The sequence below is a fragment of the Trichoderma reesei genome (assembly GCF_000167675.1).
Source record: "Trichoderma reesei QM6a unplaced genomic scaffold TRIREscaffold_23, whole genome shotgun sequence".
In the NCBI taxonomy this organism is placed as follows: domain Eukaryota; kingdom Fungi; phylum Ascomycota; class Sordariomycetes; order Hypocreales; family Hypocreaceae; genus Trichoderma; species Trichoderma reesei.
The window spans coordinates 21,704-39,587 of record NW_006711170.1 but is presented as its reverse complement, the minus strand read 5'-3'; the positions used below and the strand labels follow the sequence as shown (position 1 = coordinate 39,587).

The 17,884-nt window shown below is 52.3% G+C and overlaps 6 protein-coding genes across 6 annotated transcripts in view; 4 read left to right on the top strand and 2 right to left on the bottom strand.

Moving 5' to 3' along the window:
• TRIREDRAFT_110877 (uncharacterized protein) overlaps positions 1 to 552 on the top strand; it is a gene marked incomplete at both ends in the record, with an annotated part of 867 nt that extends 315 nt beyond the window's left edge. Inside the window, 2 exons of the mRNA XM_006968447.1 lie at positions 59 to 419; positions 510 to 552. Coding sequence (XP_006968509.1) covers positions 59 to 419; positions 510 to 552 — 404 coding nt within the window. The remainder of the gene's footprint in view (positions 1 to 58; positions 420 to 509) is intronic.
• A 2,391-nt stretch (positions 553 to 2,943) lies between these two features.
• TRIREDRAFT_67964 (uncharacterized protein) lies at positions 2,944 to 4,721 on the top strand (the record flags this gene model as incomplete). Its single annotated transcript, XM_006968446.1, has 4 exons — positions 2,944 to 3,151; positions 3,238 to 3,434; positions 3,501 to 4,499; positions 4,596 to 4,721. The coding sequence occupies 4 exons, from the start codon at positions 2,944 to 2,946 to the stop codon at positions 4,719 to 4,721; spliced, it is 1,530 nt and encodes a 509-aa protein (XP_006968508.1).
• A 1,113-nt stretch (positions 4,722 to 5,834) lies between these two features.
• On the top strand, positions 5,835 to 6,711 carry TRIREDRAFT_5377 (phospho-ethanolamine N-methyltransferase; the record flags this gene model as incomplete). The annotated part of the gene is made up of 2 exons (XM_006968350.1): positions 5,835 to 6,173; positions 6,289 to 6,711. The coding sequence occupies 2 exons, from the start codon at positions 5,835 to 5,837 to the stop codon at positions 6,709 to 6,711; spliced, it is 762 nt and encodes a 253-aa protein (XP_006968412.1).
• A 1,568-nt stretch (positions 6,712 to 8,279) lies between these two features.
• On the top strand, positions 8,280 to 9,193 carry TRIREDRAFT_81136 (uncharacterized protein). Its single transcript, XM_006968445.1, has 3 exons — positions 8,280 to 8,449; positions 8,619 to 8,725; positions 8,817 to 9,193. Exons 1-3 carry the CDS (start codon positions 8,433 to 8,435, stop codon positions 8,864 to 8,866), a joined length of 174 nt encoding a protein of 57 aa, XP_006968507.1. The 5' UTR covers positions 8,280 to 8,432; the 3' UTR covers positions 8,867 to 9,193.
• A 482-nt stretch (positions 9,194 to 9,675) lies between these two features.
• Positions 9,676 to 12,133, bottom strand: TRIREDRAFT_51378 (uncharacterized protein; the record flags this gene model as incomplete). Its single annotated transcript, XM_006968378.1, has 3 exons — positions 9,676 to 10,407; positions 10,470 to 11,894; positions 11,930 to 12,133. 3 exons carry the CDS (start codon positions 12,131 to 12,133, stop codon positions 9,940 to 9,942), a joined length of 2,097 nt encoding a protein of 698 aa, XP_006968440.1. The 3' UTR covers positions 9,676 to 9,939.
• Positions 12,134 to 12,929: 796 nt separating this feature from the next.
• Positions 12,930 to 15,068, bottom strand: TRIREDRAFT_67971 (uncharacterized protein; the record flags this gene model as incomplete). Its single annotated transcript, XM_006968377.1, has 6 exons — positions 12,930 to 13,206; positions 13,287 to 13,591; positions 13,656 to 13,917; positions 13,986 to 14,562; positions 14,637 to 14,895; positions 14,970 to 15,068. 6 exons carry the CDS (start codon positions 15,066 to 15,068, stop codon positions 12,930 to 12,932), a joined length of 1,779 nt encoding a protein of 592 aa, XP_006968439.1.
• Between the last annotated feature and the right edge of the window lie 2,816 nt (positions 15,069 to 17,884).

Below are 17,884 nucleotides of genomic sequence, written 5' to 3'. Positions count from 1 at the left end.
GGCGGCTGGATCGAGGACTTTGAGTTCAACATCACGCTGATGAGCGACGTGCCCGAAGTCCGCGACGACCCCAAGCACATCTTCAAGCGCTGGTCAGAGGTGTTTACCGAGGCCGGCGAGCGCATGGGGCGGACGCTGCTCATCGGCACGGGCGGCAGGATGCGCAAGCTGATGCAGGAGGCGGGTTTCGTCGACGTGGTCGAGAAGAACTACAAGGTGCCGAGCGGCCGTTGGAGCAGCGATCCCACGATGAAGCAGATTGGCGCGTACAACCTCGCCTTCCTCGACGAGAGCCTCGAGGGCTTCGCGCTCTTCATGCTCAAGGAAATCATGGGGTGGGAGTACATTGAGGTGCAGCTTTTTGTCGCCGAGATGCGCAAGGCCATCAACAACCCCAAGATCAGACCATACTACATTCTGTAAGTGTCTTTCCGCATTCCAGCTGACCTCTCCCCCATGGCCGTCATTTGGCAGGCAGGCACTAACCAATGTGTGTGTGTGACATGCAGTACGAATGTCTTTGCACGGAAGCCCGATGTCTGGGAACATTGATTCGTGTTTGGCTGGCGTCTAGTGTCTTGTTCTTTTTTTCAGCGTTCTATTCGAGATTGTTGGCATCTTACCTTGACTACTACCTACTACCTACCTACCCCCTACCTACCTTGCCCTACCTACTACCTAGTATCTAACAACCTTACCTTGGGTACATATACGAGACCTGAGCTGAGCAACCAATCTGTATACCCATGAAAGAAGCAGGTCGATTTGTTCATGTGATGCTGGCTGGGCTGCACGTTTTGTCATGTAATATTGTTACTGATCACATCGTCTAACATGCGCTATACGGCACTACGAATGTACGTGTGAACAGAACCGTCGTCCTAAACCGGGCACGAGTGCATCGCTTGGAGCTCTGTTTCCCGCCTTGACAGGTACAGCACCCGTTACCTACTTATCTACCTAGTATTGCGTACGTTGCTCTAGGCAGACTTGACATGATAATGGTACTAGTTACAAACCGAGTCCCTTAGATTCTCGCACAGAGTCGCACTGCTTCCGATCCCTGAACGATGACGGCCCCAGTTTGTGTTGCCCGCAATCGTCTCCCTTCCCTGTCCCTACCTACCTACGTACCATACTCAACTAGCTAATCCCCGTATGGACTTGCTCCATAGCAATTTCGTCTTTGCGTTGTCTTTTCTCTCAATGCACTGAGACATGCTGAACTGATCCCGCCTTTGCCCCCCCCTACTACTACCTACTGGCAAGGGAACCTCACCGAGCGCCATGGTACGCCGCGGTTCTCAGCGCAATGCAACATGTGATGTGAATTACGTATCCCAGAATATTGGAAATCTGGGTTGGTGAGAAGTGACTGCTCAGGGGGGAGCTCTAGGCGATCAAAAATGCTATTCAATGAGTGATTTGTGCGAATGGGTAGTATGTCATAGACTCCAGCTCAACTCGTTTTTGTTATACATCACATTTTTGCTCAGCTTTTCCGTTTCTAAACGAACGTGCCCCATGTCCCATGTCCATTACTACCATGTGCAGTATGTACTACATAGAGGTCCGTCGCATGCCTAGGCTGACTGGGATTAGCAACTCGGTCCATTTCATTTGCCAGCCGTCCCAGCGACACGGGTCCAATGCATCCAAGTTCATCGCAATATACAGAGGCCATCGCTAGTACTACCGAGGTAGTATAAGCTGTATGTATTAGTCCTTGCCGTCTACACCCCTTACAGGTGAAACACGCAGAAACAGGAATCAAAGCTCCGTCTCCAGCTTTTTTCCCTCTTCTTCCAACCATCAATCAAGTCCCCCCCCCCCTTCTCTTGAACCGCAACGGCGGCCCAACTCTCGCCCCCTTGCTAGCGCCATGATCCCGCGCCCCCGGGGCTCGGTTTTCTCTGGGTCGGCCGCTCTCAAGAAGTTCAAAACGGCTTGGACGGGGCAAAAAAAAACGGGGGGGGGGGGTGGTCGTGTCCACGGTCCCTCCAAAGCTTTTGGTGGGCTGATAGCGAAAGCCGTGGCCACTAGAATCCAGTAGCCCGGCACACTAAATACTGCAGGCTGCTCCTGGGGTCCTGTTACTAGCGATCCCCATCCCGGTTATTGTTTTGTTTTGCTGTTTTACAATTCTCCGCGGGCTGTCGTTGTTGTGTAGGACAGACGGGGAGGAGGATGTCGTTGGAATGGAATGGGGAATACTAGTAGTGGTGGTGGTGGTAGTAGCCCAGGCCCCAGACTAGTAGACGGGGAAAAGCGGTATCAGATCCCGTCTACCCGTTGCTGTTGTGCTATTACAAAGAGAGCTAAGGAAACTTGAACTAGGAAGTGGAAAAGAGGGCAAGTTATGATGAGGTGAGGGGGTCCGGATGGGTTGCCCATGTCTTTCTTGGTTTCGTTGGACACATAGTCGGATAGGTGAGAGTCCTATTACCCAGTCAAGTCAGGTAAGGGTCTCGAGACTACTAGATCAGAGCTACTACCTAGGTATATTATATACGAGAATTCCCAGCTGTAGATCATTCTGGTCCACCCATGTTATCTTCCTCTTCTTCCTCTTTTTGCTTCTTCTACTCTGAAGTCTTGATTCTGCTTCATGGCTGCTGCTTCGTTGGCAGTTTGGAGTATCTCGAGTTCTGACTGCATCTAGTCTGGTTATCAACCAGGCAAGCAGGTGCCCTATTTGTCTGTTCCTTGAGCATCTTCGAGAGCGATTCGGATTCACCAGCGATCGTGACACCTCGTACGCCGAGAGTCGAACCGGTAGACGTATCTGGAGGCCCGTCTCCCGGTATCAGAGTTGCATCCGGGTGAAAGTTGTCACGCGGGGTCATTGCTACGTGCTGCTGCTCCACGCTTCAGCAAAGCAATCTACCTATCAAGTCAACGAATTTCACATAGAGAGACTCCGAACAACACCAATACCAAGAGATGGAGAGCGTTACTGGGATCCCGATCTCCGTCGTCCTCCTCGCCAGCAGTCTCATCGGCCTCTTCATTGTGGGAAGAATCATCCAGTTCAACCGGTTGAGGACCTTCAAAGGCCCCTTCTTGACTCATTTCACCAATCTGCCGCACAGGAAGGCTCTTTTCAAGGAGAGATGCCACGAGTGGTATGCGGAGGTTTGTGAAACATACGGTGCGACGACCCATTTCTCAGGGAGCAATCCACCAGCAGCAAATCGCCCTTTACTAATATCATTCTGTGTGTTGAGTAAACTGCAGGCCCGATAGCAAGAGTTGCACCAAACCTCCTGATTACGTCCGACCCGGATGTGTGGATTCATGTAAACAACAAGCCCGGATACAAGCGCTCCGATTGGTATTACACTGCCTGCCGCCTCGAGTATGGGCGTGACAATGTCTTTTCGCAGACGGACAACAAGAAGCATGAGCAGAGGAGGAAGCAGATGGCTCCAGGGGTATGCCGTGACACCACCTCCTTTGTCGGCCAACAATCTTGCAAGCTAACGTGATGTGACGCCTAGTATTCCGGAAGAGAAAACCTCGACTTGGAAATCGCCATCGATCAGTGTGTCCAGGAATTCCTCGACTTGATCAGATCCAAGTATGTCTCCACAGACGCCAAGATCGTGCCCGTGGACATGGCCAAGAAGGTCCAGTACTTCGCCCTGGACGTCATCAGCGGCGTTGGCCTGGGCAAGACCTTTGGCATGCTGAAGAACGACACCGACGTCGAGGGCTATCTCCAGTCTGCCGAGGAGGGCCTCCGCATCGCCAACTTCTCGCTCGCCATAGGCCTCAGCTGGATCGCGCAGGCGCCCGTCATCGGCCGCTTCATTGCCCCCTCAGAAAAGACCCAAAACGGCTTCGGCAGGATGATTGCAACCTGCTTCCGCTATGTCGACGAGCGTGAGGCAAACCCGACAGACAAGCGGTCCGATATGCTCGCATCCTTTATCCGCCACGGCATCCACGGCGCCGACCTAAAGACTGAGGCCCTTGAACAGATTGTCGCTGGCTCTGACACCACATCGTCTGCCATTCGCATCATCCTCCTGCACATCATCACGAACCCGCGTGTATACGCAAAGCTTCAAAGGGAGATTGATGAAGCAGTCCAGACTGGAAAAGCACCCCGCGAGGGCGCCATCATCACTCACAGCCAGACAAAGCAGCTCCCCTATCTCCAGGCCACCATCCGCGAAGCCATGAGAGTCATGCCACCCGTCGCCAACATCTTCTCGCGAGACATTCCGCCCCAGGGCGATACCGTCAAGATCAAGGGCCAGGAGGTCTTTCTGCCGGGAGGCGCCAATATCGGATATTCCGCGTATGCAATGCACCGCAGCCCCGAGATTTACGGCGAAGATGCCAAGGCCTTCCGTCCAGAGCGCTGGTTCGAGGAGGATCAGGACAAGCTCGCCGTCATGCTTCGCACCAACGAGCTGATTTTCGGGCACGGCAAGTATCAGTGCCTGGGTAAGCCTGTTGCTCAGATTGAGATTGGCAAGGTTATATTTGAGGTACGTCTGTTCATGCGGTGAAGGGAAGAAAGCTGCGGCTTCCTTACCGCTTTTTATTCATGTCCCTGCCGTGCTTTATGCTGACACAACTTGTAGCTGCTGCGATATTTTGACATTGCCGTGATGCAACCGGACAAGCCCTGGCACGCTGAGAACGCCCTCGGGCTGTTTCACATCAAGGACATGTGGGTGCAGGTGATGGAGAGAGCGCGGGAGAACTAGGAGTTGCGTGCTTCGGCATACGGGGCGCCTTGGCCCGAGAGCTGCCATCAAGAGACGATATTCATGCGACATTCAAACTGATATCTAGACTGCGGATAGCGAGAGTGCGAGGATAATGATGGATACCTATATTGTGGAAGCGCTCTAAGTTGTAGTCAGTTCAGCAGAAGACTCTTACCCACATCTACCCGTTGGTTCCACCCTTCGTGACCAACTGTTCGGACCTAGCCTCACAGTTGGGCCTAAAAACCCTGTTCCACCCCAAAAACCGTTCCAATTTTTTACTAGTAAATTTACAGCTTTTACATATATAAGGAAAAATCTAAAAGACCTTTAAAATAGAAAATAAAAGTAGCATTATAATCAGAAAGCTATAAGGAATAGCTTTTATATGTAGTATTTGTTTAATAACAGGGGTTGTTATGGCTGTAGAGGGAGATGCGTTATTTTGGCCTTTTGCGATTGCGAAAAAAACAACCGCGCTGTAACGCGCTGTAAGGTCTGCTGTAACGCGCTGTAAGGTCCGCTGTAACGCGCTGTAATTTGAAAAAAATCAAGGTCGTAAAGATCGGTAATTTGACATCGATTCCATCGCTTTTTGCTGATTTCTATGCGTTGCGGGTGGTATTTGTGGCATCGGGGTCGTGGATCGGTTGTTGTTGACGTGTTGTTGTTTTTTCTAGGTTTGGATTGTATGGGAAGCGCACCAAAAAGCTGCCTGGAACGGGTTTTGGGGTGGAACAGGGTTTTTGGGCCCAACTGTGAGGCTAGGTCCGAACAGTTGGTCACGAAGGGTGGAACCAACGGGTAAGCTTGAACGATACCATTACATCTATTGTTCGCAAGCTCTTCAGCACACAAATTCGCAATGGAAGGCAATGGAGCCTACATAGAGAGATGAAGCAGCACACAGACAGATCTACTAGTAGAGAGAGAGAGAGAGAGAGAGAGAGAAATCCCAGGGTTGGAACTGGGGGATGAGAAGCTTGCTCTAAGCCGAGGATATAGCACGTGACTTCATGACTAAGCCAAACCTTGATCTCCAAACCTCGAATTGATTCAAACAGCTCAACTTCCAACACCCCGATATTGCAGCCGGCAGACGCAATCACCATGTCTTCAGCACTGGCAAGAGGGCCATCCGCCCAAGCCACAGAAAGCAAACCGAAAGCCGCCATATCCGCGGTCCCGACATTCGACAATGCCCTGGCCAAGGGTGTCTCTTTCGGCCGAGTCGCCGTCCTGCTCGGGCTGCTGGCGGCCCGCTTCGAGCATCTGGTAGCACAGCCGGTGCTGACGCTGCAGTCTGCGCTGCCCGTTGTCGCTGTGATTCAGGTCGCGTACGTGGTGCTGTGCTTGCCAGCGGCGGGCTCTCAACAGGCGAAAGCGGCCAAGAAGACTCGTCCTGGCGAGAAGAAGAAGCCGGAGACGGCCGGGACGAGCTCGGTGGTGGTACGCAGCTCCCCCATTGTCATACTTGGATTTGCTCAATGGAATCGCAGTGATTGAGCATTGGCTTGACATGAGAAGAATGCTAACATTGATTCCTCGTCTTTGTCAACTCTAGACTGCGATCCTTGCCTTGATCCTCGCCGCGATATCCACTCCTGTCGTTCATGCGCTCTTCATCCTCTTCGGCGCGCCATTCATCGATCATGTCCCTCACACGTTTCTCTGCGCGGCGCATTTCTCTCTGCTTGGCGTCTTCCCCGTCATCTACGCACGCGGGCTGGACAGCCAAGCTCTGGTTGCCGTGGCTGGACTGACTGCGCCTCTCGACGAGACTCTTGGCGGGCTGTTGGGCGCGGTTCTTGGCGCATGGCTGGGCGCGGTACCTATCCCGCTCGACTGGGATCGTGACTGGCAGAGGTGGCCTGTCACGGTTGTCTGTGGCTTGTACGCAGGCTCATGTCTGGGCAGCTGGTTGTCGGGCGTGGTGTTTTACGGCAAGCGGCTGGGAGGAGCTGCGTCGACCACAAAGGAGGAGTGAGGGCCGAGGTATCATCTGCTGCATCTACTGGGCGTTGTCTATTATCTGGGACATACATACTACTGCGGAGGACTGGGTGGCATTTGCATGCTGAGTCGAGCATTACGAGATGCCGCTCCTAGAGTTCAGGACTAATTTGGGACAACTGGATAGAGAAAACGGGGACTAATTGTAGAGGCTGGACGGCCTCACCTAATCATCCAATGTCAGTTGTTTTTCTTTCTTGTTTCTGTAAGCTCTACGCCTAGCAGCACTCCACGGATCTCACTCCGCGCTCGGAGAAATTGATCTCACGATGATATGGGCGCCCGCAGAACAGACATTGTCTTGATTAACCGGTTTTACGCCAACTTACCACCTTGTCAGACAAAAGACAGCGTTTGCTGCAATTCTTGTGAGCCGTTGCAGTATTAGGAACTGCCTACACTTTAAGTCAATCCAGCCCCCGGCTCGCACGGCGTTCGGACTGATGCATGGTTGGACAGGGACAGAAGCCAACTGCTGGCCGCGGCTCCATTCACCGCCAAGAGCTGCGACTGTCAGGCGATTGCGTTCAGCCAAGACCCGAGCTAGCAGCGGGGGGCCCGTGATGGGAGGCCTGGAAAATGCAGTGAAAAAGCACACAATGACTGATCTCTACCGCTGCAAGAGGTGCGATCATCTACTAGGTATGATCCTGGAATGGGAATTTCGCACAGCCTCATCATGACGGCAGCTAAAGCAGCGCAAGAGGCCTTATTTTCTAAGAGCAAGGAAAGCATCGAACTGCCACATGCCAAAGCAGAAGCGTTCTATTATTACCTTACAAGGAGAGAAGAAAACTTCCTGCTGAGGTCACTCATACGTCGAGCCAGAACACCACCAAAAGCCGCGCTTCCGGCAGACACGGAATTGCGTTCGGCAAGCTGGTTGTGGCTGGTGCGTCACCCACATCCAATCTTCTCCCCCCCAATGAGGCCGGGGCTTGTCGTCATGTGGCGATGGAATCGTGGCGTAAGCATGGCCTTAGAGCTCTGTCACAGCTGTGCTTGACTGTGGCGGTGCGGCCAAGCTTTGGATTGCTCATGGAGAATAAATGCGGCACTAAGCAGGGGTCTGCAGCACGATGGTAGATTCATGACGTATGCCCTGTGATTTTCTCTTCATTTCTTTACGAGGTACATGCGGATTCAAGCTTGATTCCGGGCAGCGTGTGTGGCCTGTAGCCCTTGCATGATGCGACAGATCTCTCGGGCTGCCGATTATCCTGCCATGGCATGTCCGAGTCGTTCTAAGTTCCATCTTAGGTCTGCAACAAGTACCTTACTGTATGTACATGGCCAGTAACTCTTTTGGTCAAGCATCGAGCTGGTCTCCCGCAACGGGCATCGACTGCTGTGGCTTGACCAGTCGATGACGCAACATGGAAGGCGGCTTCCCGTTCTCCAAGGCTTGGCTCGGAATGTCTGGGAAGGAGCCAAGGATGACGCCCAATGGGCAATAAATAGTACCCGGACTTGCCAAAAACCTTCGTGTGGTCTGCTTCTCCTCTCCCTCCTATTTGTCTTACCCAAAACTTCTTCCGATCTTCTCCTTGCAGATAATCTTCTTTCTCCTCTCCCAAGCAACCACCATCTTTGCGCCTTCAAGGTCTTTCCACTGCGACCTCTCTTGACACCACGCGATATATCCACAACTCTGAGCCCTTGAGCTTTGCATAAACTACACACAAGATACCCAACATGCCTTTCACCGCAAGGTAAGCCCCTTCACCATGACGTCCCGTGGCTTCCGTCATCTTCCCCGCAGCTTATCAGCTCTCGCTTCCCTCGAGCGCACGCGACCTCACCGCAACGAGAGGTCTCGGGATGGATCCATTCACAAGCTCTCTTCTGGTTGAACAGTCACTGACCTTCCCGTCTCTTCAGCGACATTTGCAAGATCCTTCTTGCCATCATCCTGCCGCCCGTCGGTGTCTTCCTCGAGCGAGGCTGCGGCGCTGACTTCCTGATCAACATCCTCCTCACGATCCTGGGTATGTCAGATTCTCACCACCTCCGTTTTCTCACCCTCAATCACGTCACTGCTGCAAACATCGTATCAGTTACTGACATGTTTGATCTCAGGTTACATTCCCGGCATCATCCACGCTCTGTACATCATACTGAAATACTAAACACGCCGCCCACCATCGTATCCGCAAGCTCAAGCCATGACGCCCCGTCGCTTCACGCCATGCACGCACCACCAATTTGCGGCATCTGAACGGGCATTGACTGGCGAAGTCTTTTAGAATACGGATGCGACAGTGGAGGAGTGGTCGCCGGCTCACAACGTGGCCGGATATAGACGCGGTTATGACAGTCTTTCCTTCATGGACTCTTTATCTTCTTCTTCTGGTCGGCTGGAGGCAGATGCACCCTGTTTGGAGGCGGCATCAGGTTTGGCTATTGTAATGAATTGATACCCGACTTCCTCTAATCACAATTATTTATACATTGAACAATTTTTGCGTCCTACACATGGTGCTTGATTATTGAGGACAATTGGGGTCTTGGCAACCAACCATTGAGCTTTCTGTCGATTATGGAACAAGAAATGTGAAAATCTAGGGTAACTTCAATTGAAAGGGGAAGAAAAGGTGGATGGCGCAAAAAGGTAGAGAGGCAAAAAGTAAAGGTGGTGATTCCGCCCGGGCTCGAACCGGGGACCTTTTCGGTGGTGTCAACTGAACTGTTAACGAAATGTCATAACCAACTAGACCACGGAACCTGTGATTGGTGATGCAACTCGTTCAGTCAAAGGTTATACGGCTCAATCCTGAGACCGAGTTCGAAACCTCACTCCGGTACGACGATTGCTCAGCTACATGTGTCATTTATCGCAAGCATAATCACTCGAAAGGGACATGGGAACCCACGATGCAAATGGTCGCAAATTAGAAAGAAGGAATACCGAACTGTAAACATCTGCTGGAGCATTCGAAGCTCCTATATACAAGAGGGTAAGTAAGTATGCCATAACCAAGTACTCAGGGAGACGGCATGTGCATCCTCCTGACGTATCCTCCTGGGGATATGAGATGTTCGAACAAGAAGTGAGTACTCCGTAAGAGACAGAAAGACCAACGCCGTTTCTACCAAGAAACCTACTCCAATACCAGAAGACAAAAAGAACCCAAACATAGAAAACTTGCCACTGTAAAACTGTCAGTGATTCCGTGATTGAGGAAAGGTTGGCGAAGATGAATCAGAGCAGTTCTCCATCGCCCTCGTCAGCCGCCTCCTCGTCGTCGTCCCAATCCAGCTGGGCCTCCAGTTCCTCAGCCTTGCGCTGCACTTCCGCAAGCCCAGACAGTTCAGCCACGTAGTCCTTCTCCTGGAGAGCCTTCTTTACGAATTCCCACCCGTCGGTGCGGAAGGCGTTTAGTATCTTGGGGCTGCACGCGCTGCAGCTGTCGTATGACTGCCCGCGAATGACAATGTTCTGGAAGGTGGATACATAGCCTCGGATTTGATGCGGTACGAGACCGAGAGGGTGGTTGGGGGGATCTCTTTCGAGGGTGACGCCTGGCCTTGGCTGAGGTGCTGGGGCACTGTGCTTGAGTGGGTGTTGCAGAAGGCTTGTCAGGAGCTCAACCAAGAGTGCTGAGGCGATGGCGGCGACTCCGGGGCGCGTCACAGTGCACTGCTGGTCAAGGGTCTGATCTTTCATAGACTGCGCACGATGAATGTTAGTGATGCGATATTCAAGCAATCTGAGAAACCTTGAAAACTTACATCAGCAGGAGCAACAACGTCGTTGCAAAAGTAGCAGCCGAGCGACTCCTTGCCCTCCTCTGTAGGCTCAGCGCCGTGTCGCATGACTACGTACGAGTCAAACCCAAGAGCGGCATTCATGACAATCTTGCCCCTGGCCTTTCCCATCACTGTCGGCAGCCATCGGGATTCGCGGGTGTCCATGAGCAAGAAGACGACGTCATGAGCGTCAATCAGGGATTCGAGCATATCGTATTCGGCTTTCGTCCTCGCTTCATCAGTGAGCGGATGGCCAAGCATCGGCACAGACAAGGAGTGGCCCTCGGCGTCCACGCCCGGATATATCCTCTTCAACATCTCGGCAGCTTGGGTTGCCTTTGGCTTCCCGCCGTTGAGGCAGTCATCGTATTCGAAAAGCGGCTGGCGAACTGGATTCGAGAAGGATACGCTGCCGTAGTCGACAAATGTGATTTTCCTGACGCCCCAGCCCAGCAGATTCCTTGAGACATATCCACCCAGCGTTCCGGCACCTAACAGCAGGCATTTCGTGTTCTTGATGATGTCGAGGTTCAGGTCCGGGGCCAGACGCCACTTCATCAACTTGAGGTTCAAATCTACCGCAGAATCAGCCAATCGAGATGGATCCATATATTCTCCCAGATTGGCCAGCTGCGCCTGAAGTTTGCCGTTCTTTGCCCGCTCCCAGCCTGTAACCTTGGGCATCTCCTTAATCTCCATATCGTCGACCGGGTCCATCTTGATCGGGATAATGATGCTTTTAGCTTCATGCCGTCTGGACCATTCGTCTCTGAAACACAAGATGTTGACATTGGACAGACGAAATCGATGGCGGATCAAGATTAACAGGTTGCGCAACGGCCACGAGGGGCCTTCGGGGAAAGTAGATGGGTCCAGGAATGTGACGAATCGATCCTCCTCCGCAACACCGTCGAAAAAGCCATCTTCAAACTGCCGCAGCGAAGCCACCTCCCACCGGTATGGAATCTTGTGCGCCGGGTCATGCTCATGCAGATCCTGGGGCTTGTCTCCCCAGACCTTCTTGGCCAAGAAGAACCCGTGCTCGCGCTTGTCCACGCTGTATCGCCATGTTCCCACCCGGTCCAGCAGTGCCGTGGACTCGTCCGAGGTGAGTCGTTGAATTGGCCCGGAGCGCTTCCATTGCGCATCCGAGTGCAGCGCAGGGAATGCGCACCAGTATATAAACTTGTATTTCTTAAGATCGGCATATGACAGGATGATGAACGAGGATAGTAGCGAAGGAACGGAGTATATGCTGCCGTCTTTGATGGCGTCCCATATCTGCCTGCCGGCCAGCTTCAACATGGCGGCCTTGTCGGTCTTGCGGAAGTCCTCGATGGTGTTGACATTCCTGATGATGCCTTCGGCTCTTGCTTTTCCGAGAGGAGGACTATGGGCACATGTCAGCTCCAGCGGCTTGCCTCCCTTGCACTGCTTCCAACCCACTCTGTGTTCGTCAAGGCGCTGCCGAGGATCTGGAGCTTGCAGCTCGCATCTGGTTCCACGTCCCGCGCCTCGTACACGCCCACTATGCCGCGCGCAGAGTCGTCGAGCTTGTCGTATTCAAGCTTGGACGAGAAGAGCGCCGAGTAAAACGGCAGCTCTATCTCGGACGTGAACGGGACGAACTGAAGCGGCTCGTCCATGGTAACGGTTGCGCTGCAAGCTTGGTCGATACAAGGTAGCTAGGGTTCGAGCGTCTTGGTGAAGGGGTTGTCGTGCAAGGCGTAGCTCAAGCAGTAGAAGCCAGTATATATAAGGTAGAAACAGCGACGATTTCAGGCCGTTGTTTGTGTAAGAGTTGAGAGGCAGGCAAGAGACCAGGCAGAAGCTGTCATCTGATAGAGCATCACGAGCTACAAGTCCAGTGATGTCGTAGCGCTGAGCTGCCCCGCGGAGAGCGGGGAACCGTCTAAGTTCAGGGCTGCGGACGATGGCTTACCTTATGCAAGGGGCTTGTTAGTGGCTGCGGGCGGTTCTTCAGCAGACCAACTAACAGACCTTGCACTAGCCTCTATAGGCCTGTATGTGTGAGATCCTTGCATCCAAAGCATAAATCCGATATGGTGTAGTGGCTAACATCGCTCGCTCTCAATCTTCGATTGAAGCTCCGAGCAGCCCTGGGTTCGATTCCCAGTATCGGAGGTGATTTTCTTTTTGCATTTTTGTCATACTTCCAATTCCAACGAAAGCACAATTCATAACAATTTGGCTGTTTCCCTCTTTTTCCTTTGTGCTTTTCTCAAGATACCTATGCTAAAGGCATCATCATCTTTGCTGGCTTACCTATTTAAAAGGATAGAGTCATGCCGGCTTTAAAGATACATCTATGTGATTGGTGGTCAAGCTTGTTCATAGCAATTACCTCCAAAGCATCAAATATACCGCTATGCAGCAGCATTTTCTCCAAGAAGCTCACCGATCAGTGCAAATCCCTTTTTCTCAGCGCCGCAAGTCCAATGAACTCATGTTCTCCAGCAGATCCTTGCCTGCTTCACCATCCATTTCCTCTCTATACATCTTTGTTCGCCGCCACTCCACGTAGCGCTCATTCCCAGAGAGATCACCACGCACCAGCCGGTTGAACTCCTCCTGAGCCCCAGGCTGGCCAGGTTGTAGTTTCATCTGATACGGCCACTTCTCGATCACAGTGTGCTTGGCCTTCATCGCCACGCCAAGAGCCTCTTCCATCTCGGAGAAGGCCATCACCTTCATGTATCTGCACTCGAGTTAATCTCCTGAGAGACCATAGTGGTGAAGGCAAGAATGCTCCTCCAGTTCATCGAATCTCGTGCTTACCGATCAAATATATGGTCATAGGCTGCAACAACAGACGAGGCATATGACATTTTGACAAAAGCGGGATCATAGGGGCTCATCGGCATACGCTCCATCGGGAGGAACTTTAAAAGGCGTCTCATCGCTTGTCCATGCGGAGACATGACGGCCCTCTGCTCTTCCATGGTCATAGTCTCTGGCACGGCATTCATGAAGAGAGTGATGAGAGTCGCATGGGGATTGATGAGCGGCCCCTGGAGCAGCGGCGCCATCATGGCAACTGTGCGATGGATCCCGACGTATCCACGGTCTGAAACATTGGAGACCTGTGTGTGTGTGCCCGAGTCAGCCGTTTTGCCCCTGGACATCTGTGAGATACTACAGGCTTACCTCGATGCGACTGAAATAGTTTGACTCGACATGCTTTGGAACCTCAGAAAAGTCTACCTGAAGCAGTCGAAAGGATACACGCAGCTTTGAAAGATGAAGAAGAAAGGAGTGGACCAGCGCACGAAGGTGGTAGAAAAGCTTGCCGTAGATATCAGCGGTCGCGGGCCCGCTCGAAGTGTCTTCAACATCCTTCGGTGACCATCCATTGAGGGGATCAGCACTGTCATGCATCGGCCAAGTGTTGGCCGTTTGGTACATTGTCCTGTGATCTCATGAGATACTTCGACTTGACTTATAGAGGTAGGTAGTTGGGTGCCATATGCCACTCACGGGTTTGGCTCCTGAAACTCATCGCGTGGAGCCCCGAATGGCAGCAACAATCCGTCTTGTCGAAACCGGTGCCTCGCAACTCGTTGGGTTGGGGATTGAACAAGCCAGTTCCGGTGACGATAATCCTTCCTAGACTCTGCAAGGGTAACCGCTGTGCGGATCTGATTCGCCCGTTGGGCCGTCAAGCCGGCCGGAATGCTCATGTAACCCAGGAGCGCGTCCCAAGACGACTTTTGCAAAACGAGCCTTAGGGAGCGCTCTCCAAAGGTGAAGGTCTTTGCCAACACGCTGGTGCGTGGCTTGTCCTTGATCTTTTCGCACACGCTCTCGACAAGGGGTCGAATCCGTTGTTGGAGCATCTCGAGGTCGGACTTGCGGATGAGGGCCGAGTACCAGACGTGAATGATGCAGTCGACTGCTTCTTCCATGTTCTCTGATACCAGCGCAATGAGAAGCAATATGGCGTTGCGTGCCACGATGTCAATATCGCGGTCGTTGATTGCAACCGTGACGGGCTCCTCGAAGCTGCTGGGGATCTGGGCAATCGTCTTGACAACGTTTCGAAGGTCTCCCGAGGCTGCAAAAGTGGCAGTTCCCCTTTTAGTTTCTCTGCTGAAAGCGGTGTCCATGGTAGGCTTGGTAGTTACATACCGGCAAACAAGAGGTTCAATGGCTTTTTATAGCCATCACCTTCATTCGACCCAAGTTGGAGCACGTCGATCGCAGGTATATTGCCCCAGAGGAACTTCTTCACTCCAAACACCGCCTGCCCATTGTCTGAGTCTCCGATGAATGCCGGTACTCGCTTCTCCAGCACCCAGTCGGGCGTCCACGTTTCTTTACCGAGAGGAGACCTGCAGTCCGCTTTGTGGACGACCCAGTGTGCCTTTTGGCAGTCCGCGCCGCAGTACTGGGGAAATTTGAAGGCTGGTTTAGAAGAGCGCATTGCCACCTAAAGGAATGTGTTGTATGTATCTTACTTACCGCAACGAGAAGGCAGTTCTTGCAACGATATCTGCCATACTTCTTGCAATCCGTGCTGTCTGGCTTCCAGTTTGCACAGGCGAATTGTGGGGTTGCCATCTCCAACCCCTTCTAAGTGAGCCGAGCTGAGTTGAGTTGCAGATATCCAAGAGTCGTCGAAGATCCGTATCAACAGAGATGGCGATGAATTATTACTGTTATTTAGTCAAATATGAAATGCCCCGGGTCGAGCTGTGAGAGGGGTGATCAGAATCGGGGAGTGCCTCTTGAGAGGTCGGATTGTATATGATAGCTGCATGGGATAGCCAGCCGCCGGCGGGGAAGTTGGGCAAACAATCGCGAGGCTACACAGCCTTACCCCCAATTCACTTGAGTTGGATTTTCAGCCCGAATGGTTGCCTCCAAGGTACTTCACTTAGGCTAAACGCTTGTTGACGTGTCATGCATCCGAGCCTCAGGTTTACAGCATTCCTTTGTAGGCCTCCCGCAGAGAGCTCTTGACGCATGCGCACATCTAGATGGTCGCTCATCGACACACCCTTTTCTGATACAAAAGCACCAATCAAGTTGAACAATTTCTTCGTAAAACGACACTACCTGATCGCTTTTCTTGTATATGGTAAGAGTCGAACAGGAAGGCCTTTCAGTCGTCCCAACGGCAATGCCAAAGTCGCGCTGAAGATGGTTAATTGTTGAAGATTGATGCCCATGCCAGACAAGGTAATGCAGCAAAGGGATGCCTTCGAAGATACCTACGTATAACATAGAAGACTCAGAGGCGTCTCAAGATTTATGAGCACCGCCCTCGCCATCTCGCGCAGCCATCAACTTCCTCAACATCGTCTCCATCTCCTCCCTTATAGCCCTCTCCACCTCGACATGATTCTTCTCTTCCGCTAAATCCAAGGGTATCTTGCCCTGATTATCCTCGCACAGCACATCCGCCCCATGCTTCATGAGCAATTGCACACAGTCAACATGCCCATTCAGAGCAGCCAGATGCAGTGGCGTCCTTGCGTTGGCATCGACGCGGTTCACATCGGCAGAGGCCCCCAAGAGCGCCTCGACAATCCTGGTTTGCCCCGACAGCGCTGCATAATGTAGAGCAGTCCGTCTCTTGTCCAGATATCTTCCGTTGACGTCGTAGCCAGCCTCGATCAGCTTCAGCGCAGTCATGGCCGTCTTGTCTCGAATCGCTCGCACGAGTGCCAATCCATCTTTCTTCGCCCCGTGCTCCAACAAGAGATCCGCGCATGTCTCGTCCGAATTCGACAGGGCAATGACAAGAGCGGTAGACAAAACATCAAAGCCAATCTTTTGGCTCAAAAGAAACCGTGTGGCCTCAATCTTGCGGTGCAAAACCGCTCGGCATAGCATATGACCGCCCCTCCTCGTGGGAGCTCCCCTTTCGAGAAGGATTTTGATCGCGTCGAGATGCCCCCCGGCGCAGGCAGAGCACAAAGCATTGTGCCCTGCTTTCTCTATCGAGACAAGACAAAGATCCAGCAGAAGATTTATTGATTCACAACATCCTCCACTAGCTGCGCTTACAAAAGCTTCCTCCGCAGCCTTCTGACCTCCGTAATTCTGCTTTGACAGGATGGTGATCAACTCGGTGTCATTTTTCCTGGCCGCTGTTACAATGGGTTCATCATATGTGTCGACAATGAAGACTCGGTTCGCATCCGCGTTGCATTTGGTCAAACAATCGATGAGGTCGGCTTTCTTCGATAGGATAGCGTACCACAAGGGGTTGACATCAAGCTCGCGCTCGCTTGTGTGCATCTTTCGACCGTCATTGATGCCAGGATATGAGCAATTGTAGAGGTACTCGGCGACTTCGATCCAGTTCATTTGGCAGACCACCCAGATTGGACTCGGTGGTAAACGAGCTGCCCACTTGAGTTCTCGACTTTGCTCCGAATCTCGAACAACCTTGGTCATCAGAGCGCTCCATACATGAAAGGCCCTGGAGACCTTGTAGGCCAAGTCGCCAGAGTCGCCGCTCTTCTCGAGTACAAAGGCCTTGATGAGGTTGGCTAAAGGACTTTCAAGCCGATGTTTGAAGCTCTTCTCAATGTGATACATCACCCAGGTCGTTGCATACTCGCTCGGTTGCCCGTAATCATCATCGGATGATACCACTGCGAGAATCTCGGCGCTCCTGCCTATCAAGTCGTCGTCCTCCATATTTTTTGACCATTTGGCGATCTTTTTGGCTGTTTTGTCCGCATCCTTCTTGGTTTCTTGGCCCGCAGGATCCTCAATATCCCCATCCTCACTTCTTTCGTCAGGTTCCTCGACTTCATTAGTTCCTTTATCCTGGGAACTTGCATCACCGTTCTCCCTGGCATCTCCGCCATCTTCACCAGCCTCACCAGCCTTGCCGTCCTGAACATCCTCGCCACCCTCCTTCTCTTGTTCGTCGGAAACGCCGCTTGCATTGGAGTTCTTAATATCCACCAAGATTGTTACCTGTAATTCTTTAATATTTTGCATAACCTTTTCCCGTAAGTCGAGCCCTCGGTTGTCGACCATGGCCATATTGAGATACCGTAAGCAAGCGGCCGCGATAGCGGCGTGGCATGCCTCCAGCTGATAGCTGTGTATCCCTCGGTTTGACAGTCGCTCGAAAAATTCTCGAACAGACAAGTGCACAAAGTCAAACGAGTTTTGACGAGTAACGATAAGGTTTGAGCAAACATCCAAGACCTCGTCGCCGGAGAAGGCGGTTTCGGATTCCGATGTTGACTCAGAGCTTGCGAGCACAGCCAAGGCCTCAATGGAGATGGATTCCTGCGCGTACAGCAGCCATTGGAAAGTGAAATTTGCGAGCCCAAAAGCATGATCTCCAGCCTCACGAATCTCCTGGTAGATTTCCCAGTAAGATTCCTCAAGGGTCGCCGGTAAGGCGC

What these genes read in the sequence shown, in the direction of transcription:
- TRIREDRAFT_81136 (XM_006968445.1), top strand. An exon ending in CATCCTCCTCACGATCCTGG is followed by an intron (nt 8,726 to 8,816) that starts GTATGTCAGATT and finishes GTTTGATCTCAG; the next exon opens with GTTACATTCCCGGCATCATC.